Source organism: Pelmatolapia mariae, linkage group LG22, assembly GCF_036321145.2.
Source record: "Pelmatolapia mariae isolate MD_Pm_ZW linkage group LG22, Pm_UMD_F_2, whole genome shotgun sequence".
Lineage (NCBI taxonomy): Eukaryota > Metazoa > Chordata > Actinopteri > Cichliformes > Cichlidae > Pelmatolapia > Pelmatolapia mariae.
The window spans coordinates 20,327,465-20,353,286 of record NC_086245.2 but is presented as its reverse complement, the minus strand read 5'-3'; the positions used below and the strand labels follow the sequence as shown (position 1 = coordinate 20,353,286).

The following is a 25,822-nucleotide window of genomic DNA, read 5'->3' as shown; positions in this document are numbered from 1 at the left end:
TGACCCCTTGGGAAGTAAGTAAGCAGGTGACAGTACCTTCTAGTACTGTAATAGACTATGAATTGTAAGGAGTATTAATCTCTGAAGAAAATATGTTTGGCTCTGTGGCATGCACATGAGAGACAAAGCCTGGGGCCTCGGCCTGCACAGGAGCGCAGTGGCCTAAGCAACAAGGCTGTAATACTCTCTGTAATGTATTCAACTCATTTTAAAATTCATTGGTATTATATGGGGCAATAAAGCTTTTCTTATTCATAATTCCAGCAGTAAAATATTGTTTGTTGTCCACTTGCATTATAATAAGAAGGATGTGTTTCTGCTACTTGTACTACACACATAATCAGTGCAAATCAAAACCATGCATTTCTTTCTGGATATTCTTTGTGGGTTTATGAGTCATGGGGGAAAAAGAGTAAATTCACTATATGTATTTAAAAAGTGCAGCCTTCTCGGGAAGTTGTTTAATGTTCAATGACCTGATTAAAAAATTCAACTGAACATGACATGAAAGAGAATGAATTTATTAATACAGCAGATAGGAGAGGATCTGAGCCCGATACTCCACATGACATAAAGCCAAGCAGAGTTCAGCTCAAGTGCTGCGGCTTCAGTTGTACAACTCAGATGTCGAGGCTGCTTCTTGATAGAACGTGTAATCTGGGATAATTGGCCCCTTTCTGGGACTCAGATTATACCACCACCATGGCTGTTAGAGGTAATGGGACAGTGTATAATGTTTGGCAGCTGAATAGCACACACAGGAAAAAAAGACATCAAAACTATTTTTGTTTTTGATCAAAAGCCCGCTGGAGCATTTCAGTCCTTCACATGACAAACCTACAGACGCACAGTCATGACATGCTGTATATCAACTGTCTCCATCACTCGCCGTACTTGAGATGTTGTCAGTCTTTCCTGCAGATGATGGACTGTAAACTCTACATAGACCTTTCCATTTTTGCATGTTGATCACAGTTTCTTTTACTTTATGACTGCATGTCAATTAAAACCACCCGAGTGCAGGTGTTTAATAGTAGGAATAGCAAGGAACACTGTATTGTGTGATTAGTACACTAATAACGACAATAGGCCTGTACCCTGCTAGAAATAATCAAGACATGTATATGATATCCAACATGCTACTGTGATAATGTCAGGGCCAAAGGAAGGAAAAGAACACATTATTTCTACATAGCACTTAAAACCCATTGAGTCGGCCCCTGGCTCCTCTGGTCCACATGTCCTGGACAAAATACCGAATCCTAAATTTCCCCCTCACCATTCATCCATCAGAGCGTTAGTGTGTCTCTGACTGTTAGAAAGTGCTTTAGGGCATAGAATAAAGAGCTGTATGAATGCGTGTGTGAATGGGTGAATGTGGCTCGTAGCAGAAAGCGCTTTGAGTGCTCAGATAGAGTACATTTACCATCAAATTTCTTTTACAGGGTATCCTAATTGATACATGAAAACTAACATCGTCTTTTTAAATGAAATTTGCCCACTATAAAGTAATGAGAATAATACATGGCAAAATAAACTAATGTGAATTAATGTCAGACTTTATGGACAGGCAGTTTTGGCAGAAAATGTTCATGTATGAGCTCACCATCAGAAGTTTAATTCAGAAGTTTAATGCGACTCAGTCTGCTGTGCCTGCAATAATTTTAGCATCAAGCATTACCTTTGACCTGATACAGTTAAACTGAGGAACATGATGGAGTCTTTATATCAGGTTTTCACACAGGCTTGATAAAACGCATGTCTGCTGCATGAGAACTCTGTGGAGAGGCTGCCGTCTGTAGATAAACATACAGCTCAAAAATGCAAAGCAGCTTCGACATCTGTTAGTAAAATCCCCTTCTCTGTGGACAAAGAACGCTGATTCGAAATGAAGAAGAAACGCCTCATCAGGGGCCTTGTGAGCGCTACAATGAGCCAAAAGTGGAGAAGCCGAGCTAAACAGAATTACTGAAAACCCATCAGTCGTGTTTAGATCATTGTTCAGATAGCTGCCTTCTGACATTTTGTGGACACTGAAACAGAGGCTCTGAAACTACAGTTTCCGAGAAGATGATATTACAGTTGATAGGAAGATTTCGCCTGCGCTCAATCAAATCAAAACCTTCCGCAACAAAAAAAAAATAAAAACATTCCTGCAGAGTGGCATCCTACAGTGTATGTGTCACAATGACAGCATGCTAATCAGCGTGCTCTCCTCTAAAAGCAAAAGTAAAAAAACAAAACAAAAACAAAAAAACAAAAAAAAGGAAATAAGGAAAACACTCTGTGCTTGCTCAATGTGCTGAGGAAGCAAAAAGAAGAAAAGAGGACTTTGGGATTTCTTGTGGTAAGACTGATGAAATATGCTTCTCTGTCGTCCTCAGGGACACCACCGGGACCAGCCACTGATGCATGCACACGGTCATATATGCACACGCAGCGAAATCAAATACAAATGATTATACAGTGTTAGAAAAACACACAGTAGTGTATATACTGTACTACACAGCACATGATAATGTGATGATGCAGTAGGGGGAGAATGGATTATAGGGGGAGGGGAAGTTGAGTAAAGGAGGAGATGGGGAAAAGAAAGAGGGGGCGAGAGCAGGGAGAGATAGTAAACCAATTACTCCAAGACCGGAGAAAACCTTTCATTCCAACTCTGTCACCACACACAAAAATATACAACTTCTATCTCTTACTCCACCTTCCATGCATACAAATGCAGTGTCTACACACACACACACACACACACACACTGGATAGACAGCTCTCTTTATCACTCACTCACACACATATTCAGAGCTCTCTTCAAACAAATGCACTCTTGATTAAATATTGAAGAGGGCCTGTGGCGAACTGAGCAGAGATACAATTTCTGCTGTCTCTCATGGAGCTCTCCGTCCAGGGAAGAAGAAAAAGTCAAAGGAAGAACAGAGCGGCCTGAGAAAAAGGCACAAAGGGAAGAGGAGTGGAGAGAGGAAAGGATGAGAGGTGGAGAAAGGGAGAAGAGCCAACAAGGTTGCGATTACAAAAAAAAATGACAGGAAAGGAGAAGATGGAGGATGGAGCAGAATCACAAAGGAAAGAAAAGTGAGGGGAGAACTGTTACATTGAGCTAAACACAAAATGACAGACAAGGTCATGTATACAAGAACAGAAGCAAAGCTCAGACCCTGAAAGAATGGTTCTTTCATTCTGGTTACTGCACTGACCTTTACAGCATGACAGATGTAACAGGAATTTTGACTCTGCTACCTAACTGAGTGAAACAGCTCAAAGACTGTGAGATAGATTTCCCCTGAAGTTTGGGTAGAGCCTCATAAAACAGCCGTTAACTTATGGTGGCATTTCCCAAAGTTTACCAAATAAGTTTACTGAATTTAAAGTGTGATGTGCAGTAGAGCAAGATGGTAATAGCTGAAGATATAAGGAAAAGAAGAAGCAAATAATAATGGTATTTTTAAGTAGTGAGTAAATTCAGGGTTTTTTTTGGTTAACAACAAAAGATACTTTAAGTCATTTTAAGCAGTATTTTAAAGGAAAACACAAAGATGTTTTTCCATATTGTAACAACAATGCTAGGAAACACTTAATGTGAATTGTCAATGTTTGAACGGTCCAACTTAATTAATTGCAATAAAAACAAATCACATTAAAATTAAATGCATTCTTTTGGAATAGAATTTTAATCAATGTAAAAGTGAATTTAATTCAGGTGCTCTGAAACTGTGTTTGATCGCCATGGAAGATTCTTCGACTTTCACTTTGCAGAAGAAGAAGAAAAAGAACAACAACAACAACTGACCGCAGATTCCCAGATCTCCTTTTAGTTAGTCGGCCCCATCTCTATAAATGGGGCCGACTAACTAATTAAATATCAAAGTACTATGTAGTTAATATCTAGAGAGGCAAGATTATCCTACTTAGTAATACAGCAAGATCTCCTAAAGGTAATGTACACTAGAATGGTTTTATGCATAGGAAACACTTACATGAACATTTTAGTGAAGCAGAAAGCAGAAATTAAACACATAACACATGTACAACAGATTCACATATACATAAATTCAAGCTTGGTCATATATTGCTGCAGTATTAGCGTGGGCAAATAACAAAACAAACAGAACAGTCCATTGCATACGTTTAGCCTCAGAAAGACAGCCTTCAAGAGAGAGCTGACCAGAGCGTGAATCCTTAGAGCTACACATGATTGCCATCTAGCAGCAGTCCCAGTGTACTGCAATAAAGAGTTCAGTCTTACAGGCTCAGCAATCATGTACTGTACTGTATAAACCCTGACCCTGACTAGGACTCACATATCGTGCTCAGAATGTTTTATCTGAGAGGTATGCATGTAATAATGTCTAGCTTTTAAGAGCAGGACACTTCAGGCTGCATTTCTACACTGCAGTTCAAGCGTGAAAATGTGAACCAACAAAAAAATGTATTTATTAAAAATGACCATTTATAGCTATGTTATAAATGATGACAAGACCAAATTGTTTGTTCTTTTCATGATTTGCATTAGATAATGATTAGTTAGTAATTACAACCACTGAATGTCAGTTACATCTGTTATCTTAATTTCCATATTCGGCCAGCTGTAATGAACTTGTCTGTATAAATAATTCATCTCCTTAGAGCCCTGGGTCAAACGTTGGAGGGCTTGATGAGTTTACTTTATACCGTTCCCACCTACTGTGTTTATAACAATGTTGGGGTGGAATGATTGTACAGCATGCATCTTTAGTGACTTTAAGGAGCAAAAACTGTTTGGATTTTCTCAAATCTACACAGTGTTAAAAGCACACTAGCATCACTATCCACAGTGAAGCCAGATGTACATGACCATGGTCTGAGAGAGTGCCAACCTAGAAAGAACAAAAATGGTGAAAAGGTGCAGTGATTTGTTGAAACATGTGCAATCAGATGTAAATTCATTACATAAGGCATCAATACAGTTTGTACAATTCTAAATAGCTTAAAAGACAATATTTGGTACGACCACCTTTATTCTACAACAGTTTCAACTCTTTGAGGCAAGCTTTCTTGTCATTTCTCTCTTCTCAGTATAGATAATCCCACACTGCTTCAATAATGTTGAGGTCCAGGGAGGCCAATCTATGACTGAAAGTGTTCCACTGTGTGATTTTGTAACTAGACAGTTGTAGATTCTTATTATTGTACCTCATTCTGCTGCTGTAAATACTGATGATGATTTTTTACCCAACAATTTCCTAACTGAATTCAACACTCCATAAGCCCTGCTGTCGCTGATTTTCATTTCTTGTGCAATTTGGCATAGCTCAGCCTTTTCTTCCTGTTTCCCTTCTTCTTTGCTCCAAATTCAACACCTTCAAACTTGACTGAATTTTGCAGCTTCCCACATGATGGTCAATGGACAAGACAAAGACTAATATATTTGGCCACAATGACAAGAGGAGTAAAGGTGAAGCTTTCAAACCTAAGAACACTGTACCAGATGTCAAGCATGGTGGTGGTAGTATCATGTTCTTGAGCAGTTTTGCTGACCGTGGCACTGGTACACTGCACAAAGTGGATGGAATAATGAAGGAGGAGGACTCCAAATTCTCATAACTCAACTTCAAATCAGCAGCTAGCAAACTGAAACTTGACCACAGCTAGGTGTTCCAACAGGATAATGATCCAAAACACACATCAAAACTGGGTTTGCAAAAGCATTGACATCAACTCTATTGAAAATGTATGGGCTATGCTTAAAACCTGGGTCTATGCCATGAAACCAAACAATCTAAATTAACTCTAAATTCTGCCAATTATGCCAAGAACACTGGTCAAATATCCAGACAGAATTATGCCAGAAGATTGCTGATTGCATATTTTTGAGATGCAAGTTCCTAAGAGACATTTGAGCCTACATGTATAATCATTTTTACCTAATAAAACTTCAGTCTTGTGCACCCCATTCCTGTTTTTGAAAGTCATTAAAAATGTATGGTGTACAATCATTCAACCCTGGAAAAAGAACAGTTCAAAGAAATCAATAAGAGCTCCAAATTACCATGACATTCATGCCCATGATGAGTGCATGTAAACTTGACCACAACTGTATTTTGTATATTTTTATTTAGATTCTTTCATCTCCTGAGCACTTTCGAGGGCTAGAACTAGTCCCAATACACCCAGGAGATTTGTGGCAAATTTACTGTGAATAAGCCACCACTCACAGGCCAGAGAAAGAATCATAGCTGTTACTTTTATGTTTATTGTAAGGCAATGCAACCATATACTGTATACTGTGAGGCAATCAAAATGAACAGGATCGGTAATGTTGGAATTTCAGTGTTGATGTAGTCTCACTATTACATTATTTGTCAAAAACAGATATTCCCCTCTGTTTAAAGATGACTGCTAGTTTGACTTTTTTTACACATACAACCAATACAACCAATGCAAAAGAAAAGTGAACTGAATTTCCCTGAATGTAAGTTTCATTGATAATGAAAGGAAAAAAAGAGGATCTTACTAATTTAGACACTGCATTTTATTTCTATGGAACTGGGATAGACTTGTCTGAACAGATACTGGATGTTATGGTTAGATCCAAGTATTTCCACAATGCTGCAGTTTTTGTAATCGAGCAACTATGATGTGATCGACATGAAGGGTTTCAACTTCAATTCACAGTGTTAAAAATATTGCATATTGCAACATATTTCCAAACATAAAGATTGTTTTAATTACTTGAACAAATATTTTTTTGGAGTCATTGACTGTTTGAAATCTAGAACGAATGGACATCATCAAATGCTGTGTTCCTTCACTAGAAATGATCAGCCAGGCTTTTACTGGAGACAGCTTTAGTTGCTGCTTGTTTGTGGGCTCTATTTCCAGTTTTGTCTTGAGTTACTGAAAAGCACACTCTGTTGGGTTGAGATCAGGTGACTTGGCCATTGAAGAAAATCCCATTTCTTTGCCTTGAGAAACTCTTGGTTTTTGCTTTTTTCAGTTTTTGTTTCAGGTCATTATCAGTTTTCACTGTGAAGTGCTGTAAAATCAGTTTTGCAGCATTTGACTGAATCTGAGCAGAGTATAGCCCTGTACACTTCACAAATCATCCCGCTGCTTCAACAACCAAATGATGTGGTATGCTTCAGACCATGAGCTGTTTCCCTCGTTCTCCACATTTTTCTCTTCCCATTACTCTAGTTCATGTTCATCTTGGTTTTTTCCCAGACCTATGTATGCTCTTTTGGATTTTTTCTGTCTAATCTGACCTTCTTGTTCTTGAGTGTTCTTCAGTGTAACCAGAGGTTTGCATGTTATTCTGAACCCTCTGTATTTCCATTTGTGATTTGTTTTTCTTTCAGACTTTGACAATGATACAGCTGCCTTCTCAACATTTTTTTTTACTTGCTGTGGGGGGTTTCTTGTCAAGGAAGTAATTCTGCCATCACTCACTAGTTTAGTGGTCTTCTGTTGTTATTCAGGACCTTTAGAGTTGCTGAGTTGCCCAGTGCATTTATTCTTTTAATGGATGAAGCAGATGATTGATTTTGTCACTCCTGAAGTTTTTTGTTTGTTTGTTGTTGTTTTGTTTCTCTCTGATAGGTAAAATTTGTTTTTCTTTTTTTCCCTCTTTTTTTTTTAGCTTACTGATGGCTCCCATGATTTACACCGTCATTTCTTGGGACTTCATTCAGCTAACATTTGGATCTTTAACACTTGGAATCAACTCCAGATCTTTATTAGTGATGAAATAAAAGGGAACAGGCCTCAACTGGCCTCTGAAAATGGGGGATTGTGTATAAAAAAAATAGCTGTATCTTCATTTGATGCAGTACTTTTATTAAAGACCTAAAGCCTGCACTTCAGTTACAGCGTAATAGTATAATTTAAAATCCACTGTGGTGATGTAGAGTTCAAAAGGTTATGCCCCTAACTGTAAATGTTACGATAAGCCATGCATGTTTCTTTTCGTCATAATTAATAATTAGCTTCAGCTTGAGTCCTCACCTCAGCATTGACTCAAAGTGGTTTCAGTAGAAGGAGCTGCAGGTTTAAGACGAGTCAAAAGAAAGCTAATCTGGCAACCACTATGAGCGTGAATGAATAATTTTCAAGTTAAATCATTTTCAAGTTAAATCATTCCACTGCCATAGTTTTCCCAAGATCAGCTTATTTGACTCAGTTTACTTTTGTATTTACAGATTGATGCACTCGAAAGAAGGAAAGCTCATTTCCTTTTGTATGTGCACATCCTTACTTGTTATTTTTTGTAATGGAAAATGGGAAGTTGAAAAAAAAAAGTGCTTGCTGCAACCAATTTCATTACTCCTTGCTTTCATTTTATTGATCTTTTTAGATTTTAGACAAAGTGTGACAGAGACAGGAAACTTGCAAAGGATTCTTGTAGATGATGGGCAGCAAATATTCTGAATAATAATTTTTGTTTGTTTTGTTTTACTTTTGTTTTTGTTTTTTGAGAATCTGACAAGGATTAGCAACCTCTGTCCTCTGTCATGAACTAGACGTATGACATATGACTTAACGATGTAAAGAGGAGGTACTCCTCAGGAGTTGTCTGCATCATCAGTTGCATGACCCATGGCCCGTTTGACCCCAGGACCGACTTTTTTTCTTTCTTTTTTTAATCATGAAGGTCGAACATTGAGTCAGCGTCTCAAATTATTTAACAGTTTCACTTCCCTTTACACGAGACTTGATCTCCGCTATTTTCTTATAATTTATGTACATATGATTCTAGTTTTAGTTTTTTTTCTTCTAAGCAGACACTGTTACCTGGTTGGTTTAGTCGGTAGGTTTTATACAAAGATTGTTTCATTCGTTTTAATTTAGCTCACAGTGCTTACCTGTTTCTTGCTGATGTAGCTTTTCTTTCCATGTAGATCAGTACAAACCACACAGAAGGTCCCTATGTCTTTAGCTTGAACGTGACACACACTGCTTCAAAACAACTACCTCATTTAGCACATAGAGATATATAGAGAGATATATGAGATATATATATATATAGATATAGATATGGATATAAGATTTAGACTGCCAAACTAAGAAAATATAAGAAATGGTTGTCTTGGAGCAGCAGGAAAAGCATGCATTAAATCATAATGTACTCCGAGGTGCTTAGTGTAGCAGATGGTAAGCCCCTTTTAAAATGCAAAGTAACAAAGTACAGAACTTCCAAATGCACATACACACACACACACACACACACACACACGTATATATCCTAAACAAATCATCTCAATACATACTGGGCGGCTACAACAGAGCAAAAAGTGGCATTATAAGCTCTTGTTTAATATTTAGATGAAGGATAAAATAAAATGTAGATTTTTTTTATTTCCCAAGTAGAAGACAGTCTGTGGTGTGCTGTGGACTTTTGTGGTAGAAAATAAATGACTTTGGTCACAACTACAAAAAAGCAGAAATGAGAGAAATCGCTTGCAAGACTTTCTTTCCAGAGAAAAACAACCAGGATAATCACACGTAAACTAAACCCGGTGAATGCATCTGAGAATTGTGGCAGTTTTATTTTCCCCAAACCTTGCAGATTTAACAATCTGAAATCTTGTCTTGAAATTAAGGATGCAAATGTCAAGACTGGCAATTCCCAATAACTACACCCACTACCCCACAACCACTGAGCTATTCTAAAGCCTCAGAATGTCCACTGAAAGTACCAAAATACTCTACAATCAAAAGTGAAAATAAACCCATTCTTACAACATCTCCAGCCAAAAACATGTAACGGCATGTTACATGTACTCTGTTGTTTAGGTTTGTTTGGTTTTAAACCAGTTCAGGAGTTCTCTCATTTGATTCTCCACTGAGTAATCCCAGCAGACAGAGGGAAAGTTTCATTCCAAATATAGTAACAGGGGAAAATTAGAAAGAATTACATATTTTGACTATAAACCTCACACTGAGCTGGTGAACTGAAGCGCTCCAGACAGCTTGCTGAGGTGAATGCAAGAAATGTATCTGCATGTAATTGGTCCTTGAAAGGAGAAGATTAAGAAAGAAAGAAAGTTGTAAAAATAAACCAAACACTGGTAGAGGAAGTTGGGATCTTTAAGTGTTAAAAGAAAAGGAAATGACATATACGGCCAATATTAAATCTTTGATTTTGACATACATTCCATGTAAAGAACAAAGCTCATATCTAGATTGGGGTTATGAGCATCATACCAGGTTTCACTGTACTGAACAGATTTGAAAATCTTTTGTCCTTCAAGCCAAACTCTCGAAAAACAGAGAACAAAGGATAAAACACACTCACATGCAAAAACGTAAAATTCAGCCATTTTTCTGATATTAGTTTATTTGAACACAGAACAGTTGTAACTGTTGTTGTAAGCTTGTTGCGACAAAGAGTAAATCTTTCAATTGTATTGAACCTCGAAGAGAGAAAGTGAAGAAAGATAAATACTACAGAGGCCTCAAAGAGAGACATTCTCTTTTTCATGTTATTATAGGACACAGCTAAACAGCTATCCACCTGTGGGAAAAAAGGTAACATAAAGTGTTAAAACAAACAGAATTTCAACTAAAAAACATTAAAACTACTGATAAGATGATGAGTCTCATATTTTAGGCTGATGTAACATTATGTAGAGTTACTTTCAATACCACTATTATTTATATAGACTCTATTATTCTCCAATTAAACTTTCTGTTAACTTCAGTCATTATTTCCTCCAAACCATAAACGTGTCTTTTAGACCCCATTGCTACAAGGCTGCTCAAAGAAGTCCAACAATTAAATAATGCTTCAATCTTAAATATGATCAATCTTTCTCTGTTAATCAGCTATGTACCACAGGCCTTCAAGCTGGTAGTCGTTAAACCACTACTTAAATAGCCATCACTTGACTCAGCTGTCTTAGCTAGTTATAGGGCAATCTCCAACCTTCATTTTAACTCAAAAATTCGTGATAGGGTAGTTGTAAAACAGCTAACTGATCATCTGCAGAGAAATGGCTTATTTTGAAGAGCTTCAGTTAGGTTTATGAGCGAATCACTGTACAGAAACAGCTTCAGTGAAGGTTACAAATGATCTTCTTAATAGCGTTTTATATAGTAATATTTTATTTTATTACAGCGATTAGAGCATACTGTAGGTATTAAAGGTACATACTGGATAATAGACTCCAGTTTGTTCATGTAAATGGAGAGTCCTCTGCACACTAAGGTTAATTATGGAGTTCCACAGGGTTCCATGCTGGGACCAATTCTGTTTACGTAATATGCTTTTCTTGGGCAGCATCATTACAAGTAATTTTCACTGCTATGCAGATGACACCCAACTCTATCTATCCATAAACCCAGATAATGCACACCAATTAGGTAAACTGCAGGAATGTCTAAAAGACATAAAGACCTCTATGACTTCTATGACTTCCTTTTTTTCATTTCTACGATATCTCTAAATTTAGAAATATCCTGTCTCAGAGTGACACTGAAAAACTAGTTCATGCATTTATTACTTCTTGGCTGGACAACTGTAACTCAATGTTATTAGGATGTCCTAAAAAAAACTCCCTGACAACACTTCAGCTGATCCAAAATGCTACAGAAAGAGTAGACAGGGAGTAGAAAGTGAGAGCATATTTCTCCAATTCTTGCCATCTCTTCAATGGCTCCTGTTACATCCAGAAATAAATTTGAAATCCTTCTCATCACATACGAGGTTCTGAACAATCATCTTATTTGAATGACCTTATAGTACTGTATCACCCCATTAGAGCACTTTGCTCCAGCAAAGCTCTGAAGTGAAGATGTAAGTACAGGCTCATGCAGTACTGTGGAAGACAGTTGAACCATTGGTCATTTCTTTATTATTTGTGAGGAAACTGAAAAATAGTTGCAGGGATGTGTTGAAAAATGGGAATTCAGTATGTAAGGCAACAGCAGAGTTTGTACAATTCTAATGAGCTTGAAAGTCAGCATTTGGCTTGAACCCCTTTATTCTTCAACACAGACTGGACACTGAGGCAAGCTTTCTTGTAATTTCTTTAAGTGGTCTTTAGGCTTTTTGAAGGACATTCAAAGCTCTTCTTTGGATGCCTACTGCCTTTTATTCCATTCTCAGTAAGATGATCCCACACTACTTCAGTAAGGTTAAGGTCTTGGTTCTGGGGAGGCTAATCCATGACTGATAGTGCTCCACTGTGTGTTTTCTTTTCAGTTATGCAAAATGTGATGGTACTTTTATCCATTCTTATCATCAATTTTGACAAGATCTCCAACATTACTGTCTGATATGTACCAAACCATGACAGAGCCTCCAAAGTTCTTAATTGGATTCATCACTCCATCTCTTGATTTCTGTCTCTGTGCTTCCCCTGTGTTCCTTGTGTCACGTCTCATCTAGTTATCATTTTATGTCTGTGCTTCTCCTGGTTTCAGTTTCAAGTCTGTCTCATGTTTCCTGTTTTACTTTGACAGTCTCGTGCTATGTTAGTGTTTTCAGTTTTGCTTCGCCTAGTCTCATTGTATGTGATTTCTCCCAGCTGTGCTCTCCTCCTGTGTCTCATTTCCTAGTTCTCCCTGTGCGTATATAAGCCCATGTCATCCTCTGTTTGTTGCCAGATCTTCTGCAACCGCTGCATTTCCTATGTCTCATGTCTCATGTCACATGTCACATGTCTCATGTTTTTAGTTTCTTTATATTTGTTTCTAGTTTCCTCCCAGTTTAGGTTTTGACAGTTTAGTCTTTGTCTTTCTTCGCTTTTGTTTGTGTTTTGATTCTGCCACAATTAAAGGCACATTTCAGTTAAGTCCATTGCCAGTGTCTGCATTTGGGTCCACACTCACTCTTCACTCCACAGTACTGTTTACTCGGTAAAGGAAATAAAAGTGTAATATCAATATGACAGTAAAATAAGGCTTATATTTAATCTGAAGTAGATTTATCTTGGATTGCTTTTTCTCCCGCAGAAGCTAAAATCAAAAGGTTTCCTAAAAGTTTGGATGTGAGTCTAATGTAACATTAACAACCTCTGAGTGGCCTTTTGTGAAGTCACAGCCTAATCTAGTCAATGAATAACTACAAATCTTTCTCACCACTATCTTCAAAAGGTGGGATTTTTACCTTTCTTGAAAAACTGTCGTTTTTGAACATCACTGAGCAATGACATGTCTTATCAAAATAAAAACTGAATGATTTAATGGGTTTTAAACTTTCCAACCTTTATATTCTGCTGATGGGAAATATTTGTGATATTTAGGTCATCATGCTTTATCATTGCATTTTCAGGATATGCTAGTTACACCCTTGTCCATGATAACAGTAAAATGTCTCAGCAGTTCTTCCTTTAACGAGCTACTTCACTGAGGTCACTCTATTGACATTTCTAGACTTAGCACAGCTTCCTTAGAGATGGAAAGCAATTTTATTTTGCAGGAATTTTACTTTGTATTTTCACTGAAAATGTGAAATCCCCATTTTATGGTAATACAAAATAAAATGTTAATATTTTAAATAAATAAATATCAATTTTATTAGTCTCCATGTGTACATATGAAAGATGGCAAACTACTAATGTTTAAAGTCTTGCTAAAATTATTATGGCTGAAAGTATGTAAAGCAAACTGTATTAAAAGTATGAAAAAAATTGCTGTTCTGTAAATTGTTATCTGATTTATTATGACGCATGATATTATCAGATATATAGGCCACAATTATTCTATAGGGAAAATAAGGCAGAACTCATTTTAACTTCAAATGCATGTTAGTACTCAGTTGATTGTCTGATAAATACTATGTTCAGTGACACCCCAGTTTTGGCAGACCAATTGTCAAAATGTACTTAAGTAGTTGCCAAATCATAGCTTTACATTGTGAATCTCTAATCTTTGCTTTTAATCACACATCTAACACAAGAGACTGTGTATTTTTTTCAGATAACTCCCATTATATTGGTTACAACTGTACATTTATATGTTTAGACACATTTTCATGTGATGCAAATAAATGTATAATTCCTGTACAAGATAATGAATGGGGTTACACCTATTGATCATTTCATCTGCTTGTGCAGTGTATTTATGTATGTGTGTATGTATTTAGGCATTATTTATTCATTTATTTATTTATTCATTATTTCATTTGATATATAAAGTTGCTACAATCTAAAAGCACTGGAATGCTGCTATGCAAATGTTTGGTTTTAGAAGGATTTTCCCTTTAAATTCTTGAGCTGAAAATATCGTAGGGATTTTTTTACATGATTCTCTGTGCTTTATAACTTCTCCAATCTTTGCTTTAAAAAATTACTTAAATAGCACTTTTATAAATAACAATAAATATATATAATAATATATATATAATAATATATAATACATTAAAGAAATTCTCACAACATAATAATAGCAATCAAACACCACCAGCAACAGTAATAATAATAACAATAATTAATAAAAAAAAATTAAATAATAATAATGATGATGATAATAAGGATCAACTGGTCCTTTTGAAGACACTCATAATCTTCGTTAAATCTTCATCCGGTGAGTGACGTAGTTACTGTTAATTCCGTTTTGCAAGTCGGGATTGGAAAATCCCATTCGTCTGAGGAATGTATAAAAACAGCGAATCTCAGATACAAGCCAATTCCTTCGGGCCCTGGCAGCCTTCAGCATCAGCGGAAACTTGACAAGTCCTTCCCAGCAGCACACCATGCCCTCTATATTCAGTAAGTAATTTGCAGGCTGTGGTGAGCGAGTTTCCTGCGTATCTTCCTCTTTTCATTCATTCATTCGTTCATTCTTGTTCTGTCTCCCCTAGCAGATGTGCACTTTTTCTCTGCGGTGATGCTGGCCGCTCTGCTTCTCTGCGCTTCCGGCGCTCCGATTGAAGACGGAAGTGTGGCAGGTGACTTCTCAGGTGAGGGGACGGAGGAGGCGGAGATGTCCACTGTCAAGCCTTTTAATATATGGAAGTCACTCTTTGACTCAGCTCAAGAATACGAGAAAGCGGTAAGGGCCTGCTCATTAACTATGATTAACAGGTGTCATCAAGTCCGATTGGGGTTCTCTCGGACCCCTGGGACTCTAAAATACTTCCAGCCTATTTAAGTTGTATTTGAATTCTTTTCTATCAGTTTGAGCACCATTTCCAGACTCTGGAGAATCGTGATCAAGCTTTGGACTCCCACATCCCCGCCTCTATCCCGAAGCACTGCAATATTACCAAGTTCAGAAAGGTGAGAGCTCCTTTCTCTTTTTTTAATGCTGTCACTAACAAAGGTCGGTGGAGGGGTTGGGGTGAGTTCAATAACTCAGGCTGTTCTTCTCTCCTTTGTGCAGGAGGCTTGTCTCCAGACGCTGGCCAAGGGTCTGCTCATCTATTCGGTTTTACTCAAGCACGTAGAGAAGGAGTACCGCGGCAGTTTGAACTTCTCCGACGCTCCGTCAAACATCGGCACTCTGATCGACCTGGCCGGCATGGTCAAAGGAAAGGTGGGTTTGACACGCGTCTTTAACTATCCCCCGAGGAAAAGTCAAATTTGACTTTGCAGCAGTCTCTTGGGTTTTTCCTGTCAGTAATGTTAGGAAGACTGATAGAATAAAGTAGATTTACTTCAGAAAAAAATAAATCCACTACATACAGATACTCTATTAAAAGTAAAATTCACAATAAAAGGTGACTTCTCTACCTTTAGCTGTCACAAAGCCCAGTAACAATATTTCTATTGTAAATGTGAGAGGAGCAGAAGTGATAGGTAGCACAAAATCTCAATTAAATACATCACCTCTCATACTACATCACTATTTCACCAGAATGCCTGTTATCTTAATACTGTCACATTTTCACTTCTGCTTTTAAAAAATTTTTAATTGTCGTTTTGAAGTCCTGTTCCTAAATAACACCTCATTCTACCATCTCTTCTGACCCACAGATGAAAAACAGCAATCAAGTCACACCGCTGACCAGCAGTGAGGAGGAGCAGCTTCTCAAGGAGGTCAACAGTCCAGATCCTTACCACAGCAAGTTGCACGCCTACAGCATCCTGAGAGCCCTCAAAGCCTTCCTGAGTGAGGGGAAAAGAGCTGTTTGTAGAATGGAAAAGAGACTGGACCAATCAGCGGATACCAGTTGTTAAAAAGACGAATAATGCTCAAATTACATTCAGTTATGAAATAATAGCTCAGGGAAAACTGGATGGTTTTGACACTCCTACTGTTTCAAGATCATAACCATGCTCCTTCAAGTGCACTGAGTCCTCTGGGTCCTGGAGGCCCCACAGCAACATACTGTGTATGTAGAATCACCTGCTGTGCTATTCTTATTTATCTTATTTATAATTGGTAGAGATTATTTATTAGAGAAAAATCTATTGTGCAGGAGAAATGCAGTGTAAATACAATTTGCACTGTACTTGTAATTAGCATTTCTGGTGCTGATTACTATTTATTGTTAAAGAATTTTACAGTACAGTGATCTCTTATGTAACACAACTGACTTTATTATTTTGCATATGCTGAAATAAAAAAAAATCATTTGCATAAAAAGCAAGGACTTATTCTTTCCCTGACATTTCACACATTTCAACGCAGCAACGCATTCTGCAACTGCATGAATGTTGACACTTAGATTTAGATCAGTCAACTCAACACATTTATATACACACATTTAAAGGTGGCCGGAAAATGTTCCCGTTAATCTATGACTCATCATTAGCATGTAAGATTGATACTTTTGATATATCAAAACTTTATAATTGCTCAGTAAAATATTTGCTACCAGTTTCTTCTGCATGAAAGCGACTGGATTGTTCATATTAAGGAAGAAAAGAGTCATTTCTTTGAGGATTTATTTTCAGAAATGTTAAATTACAAATAAAAACTAAGAAAAAACAGGAAACAAACATCAGTGCTTCGCATTAACAAAAAATAACCCTCCAACTGATAGTCCAATCAGCGTGTATTTCAAGGGACAAACCTGTTCACACATCTCTGTACATGTACCATAGTTACAGACTACATGGCATGGAAATGGATAACATCCAATCATTACTTTACAGATAGTGAGAAACAATGTACAAATGTCATCTGTTCATTATTATTTTTTAGAGGGGAAAGCAAAAGAAGTCCATTTCATCCAGTCACAGGTGGGTCACATGGTTTGGTTGATGGTTAGGGATTGGTCGTGTGAAGATGTTCCTCAGCCCCAGAGCAAGCTAGAGGACAACAAAGAAAATCAATATTAAAGCATCCTTGGAAATAAGTTACTGACATAGATGGTTACTTACATAGTGAGGAAATAATAGTGTGATGTATTAGCAGCATTGTCAAAAAAAAAACAAAAAAAAAAAAAAAACCTGCTTACAAACGTTATCACAACTATCACTATGTAACTATGTTACATGGGCTGCTAACACACTGAAGTCCTGAAAATTTAACAATTTTGAGTTGTACAGGATGCTGCTTAGCGCAGCTCAGCAGAATGCATTGCATTTAAAAAACAAACAAACAAAAAAAACCACACACACCCCCCCATGGGATGAAACAGTTAATCCCCTTTTCCATTAGTACCTACTCGGATCGACTCGCCATGGATCAGCCACGACTTGACTGGTTTTACTTTATATTCAGTACTATGCAGCGTGTGTGGTTGTCATCATAGCAACGCATCAAAGTGTCCCGTGACGTAATTAATATGCGAAACAAAGGCTACATAAAAGGTGGATGTCGAGGCAAGAATAAACCTACTGCTCGGTCTGTGGCTTTTTGTCAGACTCGGGAAACACGAAGTTGTTTCCATCGAGTGACGCTACTGACCAGCCAATCGGTGGCATGCAGTCTGATGATGTCACATTTTAATATCTGTTTGGATCGCTAGGAACCCGGGCCAAGCAGGTACTAAAAAAAAAAAAAAGTACCTGGTACCATGTACTATGACCTAATGGAAAACCCTGTAAACCGTGGCAAACTGTGCTGAGTCGATCCGAGTAGGTACTGATGGAAAAGGGGCTGTAAAGTCCTGGAAAACAAACAAAAAAACACTTCTATTTACATCTCATGATTTTTTGAGATAATTCACTAAAATGCAAAATAGAGAATTTTGCTATCATACCACTTGTACATCATGTTTAAATGCTTTACAGAACGGTGCAAAAGTCTTGTGCCAACTCACATTTCTTTATATTTTGCTTCCAAGCAGCCAGACTTTCTTGTAACTTTTTTAAGTGGTGTAGAGCAGCGGTCCCCAACCCCCGGGCCACGGACCGGTACCGGTCCATGACTCGTTTGGTACCGGGCCGCGAGAGTTGAGGCTCGGGCGTAAAATGTATGGTTTTCAGGGTTTTTATTGGTTTTCAGTGTTATTTTGTTATCGTTTTTATCGTTAACTCGGTTTTCCTGGGTCTTTTCATGTGTGTTATGAATAAATTTTCTTTTTTTCGGTACCGGTACTAGTACTACTACTAAAGGCCGGTCCGTGAAAATATTGTCGGGCATAAACCGGTCCGTGGCGCAAAAAAGGTTGGGGACTGCTGGTGTAGAGCAACAGTTCTCCAAGTTTTTTGAAAGTCTTTTAAAGTCTTCCTTCGACATAGGTTGCTTTTTTCACTTATTCTCAGTGCCATCCCTGTACCTGACCAGCATCGTCATACATGCTAAAAAAGACACTAAATGTACATGTTATTTTCTAAAATATTGAAAACAATGACCACAGCTTAACTAAAGTCATAATTTCATATTTAATTATTTGTTTGTCCTCATATTTAAACAAAATCAAATCTCTATATAAAGTAAAAACAAACACACTGATATTATTAGCAACGGGCTGTTGAGACTGGGGAGGTGGAGGAGGCGCAACAAGCAGCTCAGTTTCTGGTAAATATAGGTTACTTTTTTTCCCCGTTTATCTATACTGAGATAACAGCCAAGCCATACATGATGCAACAGATTCTTTAAAAAAAAGAAAAAAAAGAAAAAAAAAAGAAAGAAAAAAAAGATAAGAGATTCTTACAGGACTAAAAATAGCCTCACATCAATACTCCAAGGCAGGTATTTAGACATTACACATCCTTTTTCTCTTCAAGCTATCATTCAACTTTGTTAAATGGGTAGTTTTACTTAAAGAATGAACTGTTTTGACATATAGTGTATTTTTCATCCTTATCGCGGACAGTCATGGTCTAAGTGTACATGAATAATTCCTACAATGACCCTATTTCATGAGACTGGGCATAAATCTTGTTGGTCAGGAGCTCGTTCACTCCCGATGTATTATTTGACTTTGGATCTAGGAGTAGGATGCTTTATTTTATTACACACATCTCAGACTGATTCGTCTTACCTTAAGAAAGTAGGTTCAGGCATCCCTGGATCTGCTCCTCGTTTGAAACCTGTAAGTCAAAACCATAAATAAGAATTACGAGGTGATTCTTGTAAGGCACACTCAAATGTACAAGACACCAACTAACAGTTTTGAATTTCAGTGCAGTCCTCGTGTGCAATATTTTTCCCCACACAAAACCACACTGTACCCCTTGAACATAACTCCTTTTGTACACTTTATAATGTGTAAATAACTCATGTAAAGTGCACTATTCTACTGCTCAGCTCCACACCATTTAGGTTTATTTTCACCACGTAAGGGAGTAATGCCTTAACTTGAATGTTAATGCTCAAATGAGTGGGGCTCGATTAGTGCTGAAGCGCTGGCGCAGACATGACAGAGGAAAAGAGAATATACCGAAACTTTAAAGATGAGAAAAGAATGATGTGGCTTAATACGATGATGGCAAGATCTAAACATAAATCCCCCTTATTGAAAGCATTTTTTGGGGGGTGGGGGTGGTCCCTCAAATTTGGAGATATGAATTTGAGCACCGGTTTTACTCATATTGTGGGTTATAACTAGTTTCGAGCCACAGTGAGTAAAAAAAATGTCCTGCTGAGAACTAATGAAGCAAATCATTTGCTACTTCAGTGATTACAGTGCGTCAGCAGAATGCAAACAGACCCAGCAAAACGTCCTGCTTTCATTAAACTAGCTTAGATCAGATCATTCCACAAGCAGCAGGTTTAGCAGAAGACTACAAATTCATATCCCCTGATATCGATACTTCTGCCTTCATTTAAAGTCAAGGAAGTAGTTGAGCCTGATGCAAGACATTCTCAAGAAAAAGATAAGAGGACCCCGGAAGGCGAAAAATAGCCTCCTGTTACCACTCTCCTAATATCAAGGGTAAAACCTGATTTCTTTGCCTGTTTTGTTTAGATCCATCAGGTGATCACTGTGTTTAAGTTTAATTACATACGGGTGTGTCAGAATCTATCCAGTGCAAAGTCAGAGTGATGCCTGATTGTTTCCATGTGATAACAGAACACATAGGTGTCCGATGAAATCGTCACCAACTTTACAGCTCCTGTATGCTTCGACCCCTTCAGCAGCCTCGCCTTACCAATGTTTCTGATCCAGAGTGTCCTGATTTGAGCTAAGTGCAGGAAGGTACTCATTCATGTGTGAACAGTGATGGGCCACGTAGCCTTCAAATTACATCACGATATTTCAAGAAAGTTTTCCGTAACAAGATTTCTAAAATGTAGAAAAGATTTTTTTTTTTTGCATTGCTTGCAGCTTGCAGGCAGCAGCAATCACAAGTGGAAGTAAATGATAGCCATTTCCCACTGAGTTACTGTCACTGATGACACACTTCCTAATCTGAAGTGTGAATTTATTAAAAGAAGGTGCCGATAGCATCCGCAGCAGTATTATGGTGCAACAGTAGTGACACAGCGCAAGTTAAATGTAAGCACAAAAGCAGCCTGTGATGTTGATCCCCTACAACCCATCCAGAACAGTATTCTTCTGTATGCCACACAGCCAATCAATTACAGACGCTCCTGGGATCAAGAAGGCACATCTAAAGGTCAGTCTAAGGTTTGCCAGTGAACATCTAAATTATTCAGAGAAGGTTTAGGAGAAAGTGGTGTGGTCGTCAACTCGACCTGCTGTGTTTGGAGGAAGAAAAATGTTGAGTATGAAGCAAAAAACACCATCCCCACAGTCAAGCACAGAGGTGGAAACATTATGCTTGGGGATGTTTTTCTGCTAAGGGTACAGGACAACTTCACTTCATTGATGGTCCAATGAACAAGGCCATGTACTGTAAAATCATGGAGAAGAACCACCTTCCCTCAGCCAGAACACTGAAGATGGGTCGTGGGTGTGTCTTCCAGCATGACAATGAAAACACTCTGTCAAGGCAACAAAGGAGGGGCTAAAGACGCACATTAAGGTCATGGAGTGGCCTAGCCAGACTCCCCCACTGTACAGTCCTGCTTTTCCACCATGTAACTACTTCAGTTTGTTTCACAACACCACTTGCTCTTCCTGTCATGTGTAACTTAACTAGTGATTGCTCCAGCAGTGCTGTAAATGGTTTTCCATTTGGGTGGTACATCACCAGCTGCTAGTATCTCCTTTGTAGCCTCGTAATACATATCGACTATGTTTTTGCCTCAAGTGGTGAAACACGTTTGTTCCTTTCAGTTTTCTTGCATCTTTTGCAAAGATGTTGGAGGCTATTGAAGTAGCCCCATGTTTAGGCACCAAATTGTCATCAGAGGCTGACGCACAACTCTTGCTCTCGCGTGATATTATCTGACACAATATATGTGGTATAGCCATAGCGTGAAAACATTCATCATTTAATATACTAGTTGTTTAACTTCTAAATCGGTAATATTCAGTAAAAACATTTAAAAAGTACTTCATGACTGACAAACTCATTGCTTGAAATATATAGAAAATGGTGGTAACCCAACAGCAGCATGTATTTAATTTAAGACTATTCTTCCTCAAGTAAATGAGTTGCACATGCAGAAAAGGCTCAGCAGGAGGGAAATTAGAGAAAGTGTGACATCACTGTTGGCGTTTCCAATATACTGAGAGGAATCTCTTAAGGCGTATGGTCACACATGCACAAGTCTCAACTTCCCCCACATAATCCAAACCACAGCCATGCAAAAGTTTCAACTTCCCCATCAAAGCTCCCAAATACAGTGATGCATAGGTCTTCCCCAACACTCCTTCAAACCACAGCCAGCTATTTCAGGATCACAGAAATGTCTGAAGAAAAACTGTTTTGAATCTACTACCGCGGGGACGTGTTACCCGTAAGGCACACAAGGTCACAGTTTACATCATTAAAGCAGAAGGGAACTCAACTCACATAGTCAGCAAAGTGCTGCAAACAGAATGATATGCATTTGTGGCGGAGGTGGGGGCACAACATGGGAATCCTAGCAGGTTAGCATAAACTTAACTTTCAAAATAAGAGTGAAGGGACTGTCCACAAATTTAAAAGAATAAAAATTTAAAAAAATGAGTCAGAAAATATACCAGGGGTCTGTTAATTTACTTGGGCAGGCCACCTAATCAACTCTATGTGTGGTAAATACCATGATAAACCATCATCCATCCCTTTTTCTAAAAACGTCAAGTAGGGTTCCACCGCTGGTGTTATGTTTGCGAGTGGGCAACAAATAAGAGCCAATATTGGCCTACACCAGATATATCAATATCAGTAAACTTGCTGTTTGGGCAATTTTGAAATCTTATTGATTGACATACAGACAAGCGATGTGTGTTTTGGGTCTTCTTGTAAGATAAAGAGATAACCTTTCGCCTTTAACATTCAGACCCCGTTTTGTTGCTGACTGCTCGAGGGCTTTTGGGTTGTTGTTTTTTTAAAAAAATCGCTCATATTTTCTTGGCCTGCTTTGCTTTAAAATTCAGAAGAGACATTTATATTTATATACGGCCTATGTGAATATATGTTACACGTGTTTAGAGCAGCTCATATACATCTCCATACTTACTTTACCTGCCTTATCAGCACTGGTTTAAAAAAAACAAAAAAAACCACCAAAGGCTACGTTCACACTACAGGCGAAAGCACATCAATTCCAACTTTTTTGACCCTATGCGACCCATATCTGATCATGGTATAATAGTTTGAACAGCAAAAATCCGATATTTTCAAATCTGACCTAGGTCACTTTCGTATGTGGTACTGAATCCGATACATATCTGATGTTTTAGAAAGCGACTGCTGTTTGAATGGTCGTGTCACATTACATCCGTCTTTTACGTCACTGACACAAGCCAGACGCCAATTATCAGCGCCGGAGAAGCGCTCGAACACTTCCTGACCATCCAGCGTAGATGTTAGTGAAACTGTTGGGAAGACAACATTGGAGAAACGTTATTTTATTTGTACTGTATAATCTGCAGATTCTGACAGAAATCTGCAACTATCCTTTGAAGCACCGCTCCTCTAAAACAGCAATAAGGATAATTATTAGGCCACATGTAAATAACAAAATAACTTTATAACTTAAAGCAAAATTGGGAAACATAAAGTCCGAAACAAGTCTTTATATTAAGGGCCATCAGTCAAACAATACTGTTTGGTCTGGATCTAAACAGAGCGTGTTGTGTGTGACGTCTTCTTTTGTGCATGCGGGCCGCTTTGAGGGTTCACACTAGAGTGCGTTTGCTGTCACATTTTATTTGTAGTGTGAACAACCAGACAAAAAAAAATCGGATTTGATCAAAAAATCGGAATTGAGCATTAAGACCTGCAGTGTGAACGTAGCCTAACGAATGTAACCAAATTTTTCAATGGTGCAACTACAAAAATCCTTGACCGGTGTGACCAGCTGTTCCAGTAATAAAAAAAAAAGAAGGAAAAAAAGTCATGCCCCTATCGTGTGTCCCAATCAGAGATAGTCAGGGGCGGGACCTCTATGACTGGGGAGAGGGGCCCGTACACGGACACGCCGTCGGGGCTGAAAGCCGAAAGCTCACTGATTCTGACGCGTCGTCGGGTCCGTGCTTTGACAAAAAAGACATGTTTACGTCTTTTTTGCGCTAGATTCTGAGCTACAGGTTTTGTCTCTTTCCAACCAAAATTCACAGAACCAGCAGCAAAAGAAGATCCAAACTACGCATCAAATTTGATAAATGTCGTCATTAATTCCCTCTGACGTTTGCTGTTTGGCTTCCACCACAAAAAAAAAAAAAAAAAAAAAAAAAAAAATCACACTTCATGCACAGCTCTCTCTCTCTCTCTGTGTACTTCAAGAACAGCTCAAATCTCTGTTTTCGGCATTATTCATTCGCTTATTACCCACCTCGGACCAGAAAGCCTAATTTCTGCTGTTCAATACTGAAGAAATATATATTTTTTAAAATTATGTAATACTGCAGAATATTTTAAAGGTTATCTGCTATAAAAATCCAGGCCAGGAAAATCTCCTTCATGTTTTTCTGTTTTATTCTCAGTTACCTTGACACAAAGGCATCTGCTTTTATGCTCACGCCTCTGATAAAGTCTTGCATGTATCAGTACTGATAAATGATCAGAATTATAATATTTCTGACTATCTGAGGCAAAATTGAATCAAATCGGGACCTTGTGAATCGGAATTGAATGGATTATAGAAAGCAGTGAAGATACCCAGCCCTAGTGAGTAGCCTAGGCCTGACAGAAGTAGATGTAGCTGTGAGTAATAAGAAAAGATGAAAAGAACTATTGATACATTTTTTTGTTAAGTTAAGGCCTGATCCGTCTGAAATTCATAGCCAGTGCTCTGTCATGGAGCCATCAATCTCTTAACGCTGAAAAAGCACAGTGTATCCAGGAAACACATTATATGCTGCGATAAACGCACTGCCCAAGTGTCCCCTCTCCTCACTGCCTTTCAGCTGCAGGCAGCAGCAAACAGGTCGTCAGAGGAGGCCGATGTGATGATTAAGTTTAACATTGCCTACAACACTGCCAAAGAGTGCCAACGCACTTTTTCAGTAAGTTATCCTTCTTGCAGAAATGTGCTCCAAATAAAGAACTTTGTGTTGGCAAGATTGTTAATCATTTATAAATGAATATTGTCTGTATAGAAAGCAACCCCCCCCCCACCCTAAAAAAAGTACACATGTAAAACTGCGCTGTTAAGCGATGCGGTTGAAACATTTGGGTGCGCCTAACTTTTGTGCCGGTGCGCCTGAGAAAAAAAGTTAGGCGCGCTAGTACAACCGTTGCGAAAAGTTAGTCTAGAGCCCTGCCTAAGCATTTAGCTTTGCTGATACAACAGGTTAGCCATACAAATCCGGCATGAGTTCATGCTGCATGAGTTCATGCTACATGAGTTCCCCTACAACGTACAGCAAAGCCATAGCTGATAAACTGAAGTGTCTCTGTTCTTTTAAAAATAAAACTGGGGCTCGCAACATTTTATTAATCATGTTATGTTTGATATGCTGTTTTAATACAACACGTCAACCTCACCGGGACAGAAGAAAATACAGTTTAATGCTAAGAAGCTGAGCTAACCGGTTAGCATTAGCATCATCTCGCCGCATACCCCTTACTCCAATTCGGATACTGACCGAGGTACAGCACGGTTGGAATAAAACCCCATCGGATGACAAACTGGCCGCACTGGAACAGCTGCTGCAGCCGCTGTTTACTCTCTTTGCTCAGTTTAGCCATGTTATGATCCCGAACAGACAGTCTCGTGCTACTTCCAAGGGCAGGGAAAAGGAAGTGACGTTGAAGAGCTAAACACTTACCTTCTCCAGCTGTCATAGGACGCCTCCTTGTGGATGGGCGTGTAGCGGCGGCTGGTTGGAGTTTACATGCTAAACTGCCGCACTTTAACTTTAGAAACAGATAGCATGTTCTCGATGAGATGATTTTATTGATTATGCCAGTTTTCTTTTAGCGGATTTGGCTTTAATTAAAGCCAAAACTTTATTAAGTCGATAAGACCGTTTAACTAACAT

The 25,822-nt window shown here is 38.3% G+C and overlaps 2 protein-coding genes across 2 annotated transcripts; one reads left to right on the top strand and one right to left on the bottom strand.

Annotated features, from left to right (window-relative positions):
* The first annotated feature begins 14,695 nt into the window (after window positions 1-14,695).
* Window positions 14,696-16,121, top strand: LOC135932840 (interleukin-6-like). Its single transcript, XM_065470540.1, has 5 exons — window positions 14,696-14,711; window positions 14,804-14,994; window positions 15,120-15,221; window positions 15,325-15,477; window positions 15,918-16,121. Exons 1-5 carry the CDS (start codon window positions 14,696-14,698, stop codon window positions 16,119-16,121), a joined length of 666 nt encoding a protein of 221 aa, XP_065326612.1.
* Window positions 16,122-16,541: 420 nt separating this feature from the next.
* tomm7 (translocase of outer mitochondrial membrane 7 homolog (yeast)) lies at window positions 16,542-25,589 on the bottom strand. The gene is made up of 3 exons (XM_065469565.1): window positions 25,427-25,589; window positions 19,322-19,370; window positions 16,542-17,198 (listed from the first exon to the last, which is right to left on the bottom strand). Exons 1-3 carry the CDS (start codon window positions 25,527-25,529, stop codon window positions 17,183-17,185), a joined length of 168 nt encoding a protein of 55 aa, XP_065325637.1. The 5' UTR covers window positions 25,530-25,589; the 3' UTR covers window positions 16,542-17,182.
* Between the last annotated feature and the right edge of the window lie 233 nt (window positions 25,590-25,822).

What these genes read in the sequence shown, in the direction of transcription:
- tomm7 (XM_065469565.1), bottom strand. Translation starts at nt 25,529, where the DNA reads ATGGCTAAACTGAGCAAAGAGAGTAAACAGCGGCTGCAGCAGCTGTTC. An exon ending in TCCAACCGTGCTGTACCTCG is followed by an intron (nt 19,371 to 25,426) that starts GTCAGTATCCGA and finishes TTTGACTTACAG; the next exon opens with GTTTCAAACGAGGAGCAGAT.
- LOC135932840 (XM_065470540.1), top strand. An exon ending in CTCAAGAATACGAGAAAGCG is followed by an intron (nt 14,995 to 15,119) that starts GTAAGGGCCTGC and finishes CTTTTCTATCAG; the next exon opens with TTTGAGCACCATTTCCAGAC. An exon ending in CCGGCATGGTCAAAGGAAAG is followed by an intron (nt 15,478 to 15,917) that starts GTGGGTTTGACA and finishes TCTGACCCACAG; the next exon opens with ATGAAAAACAGCAATCAAGT.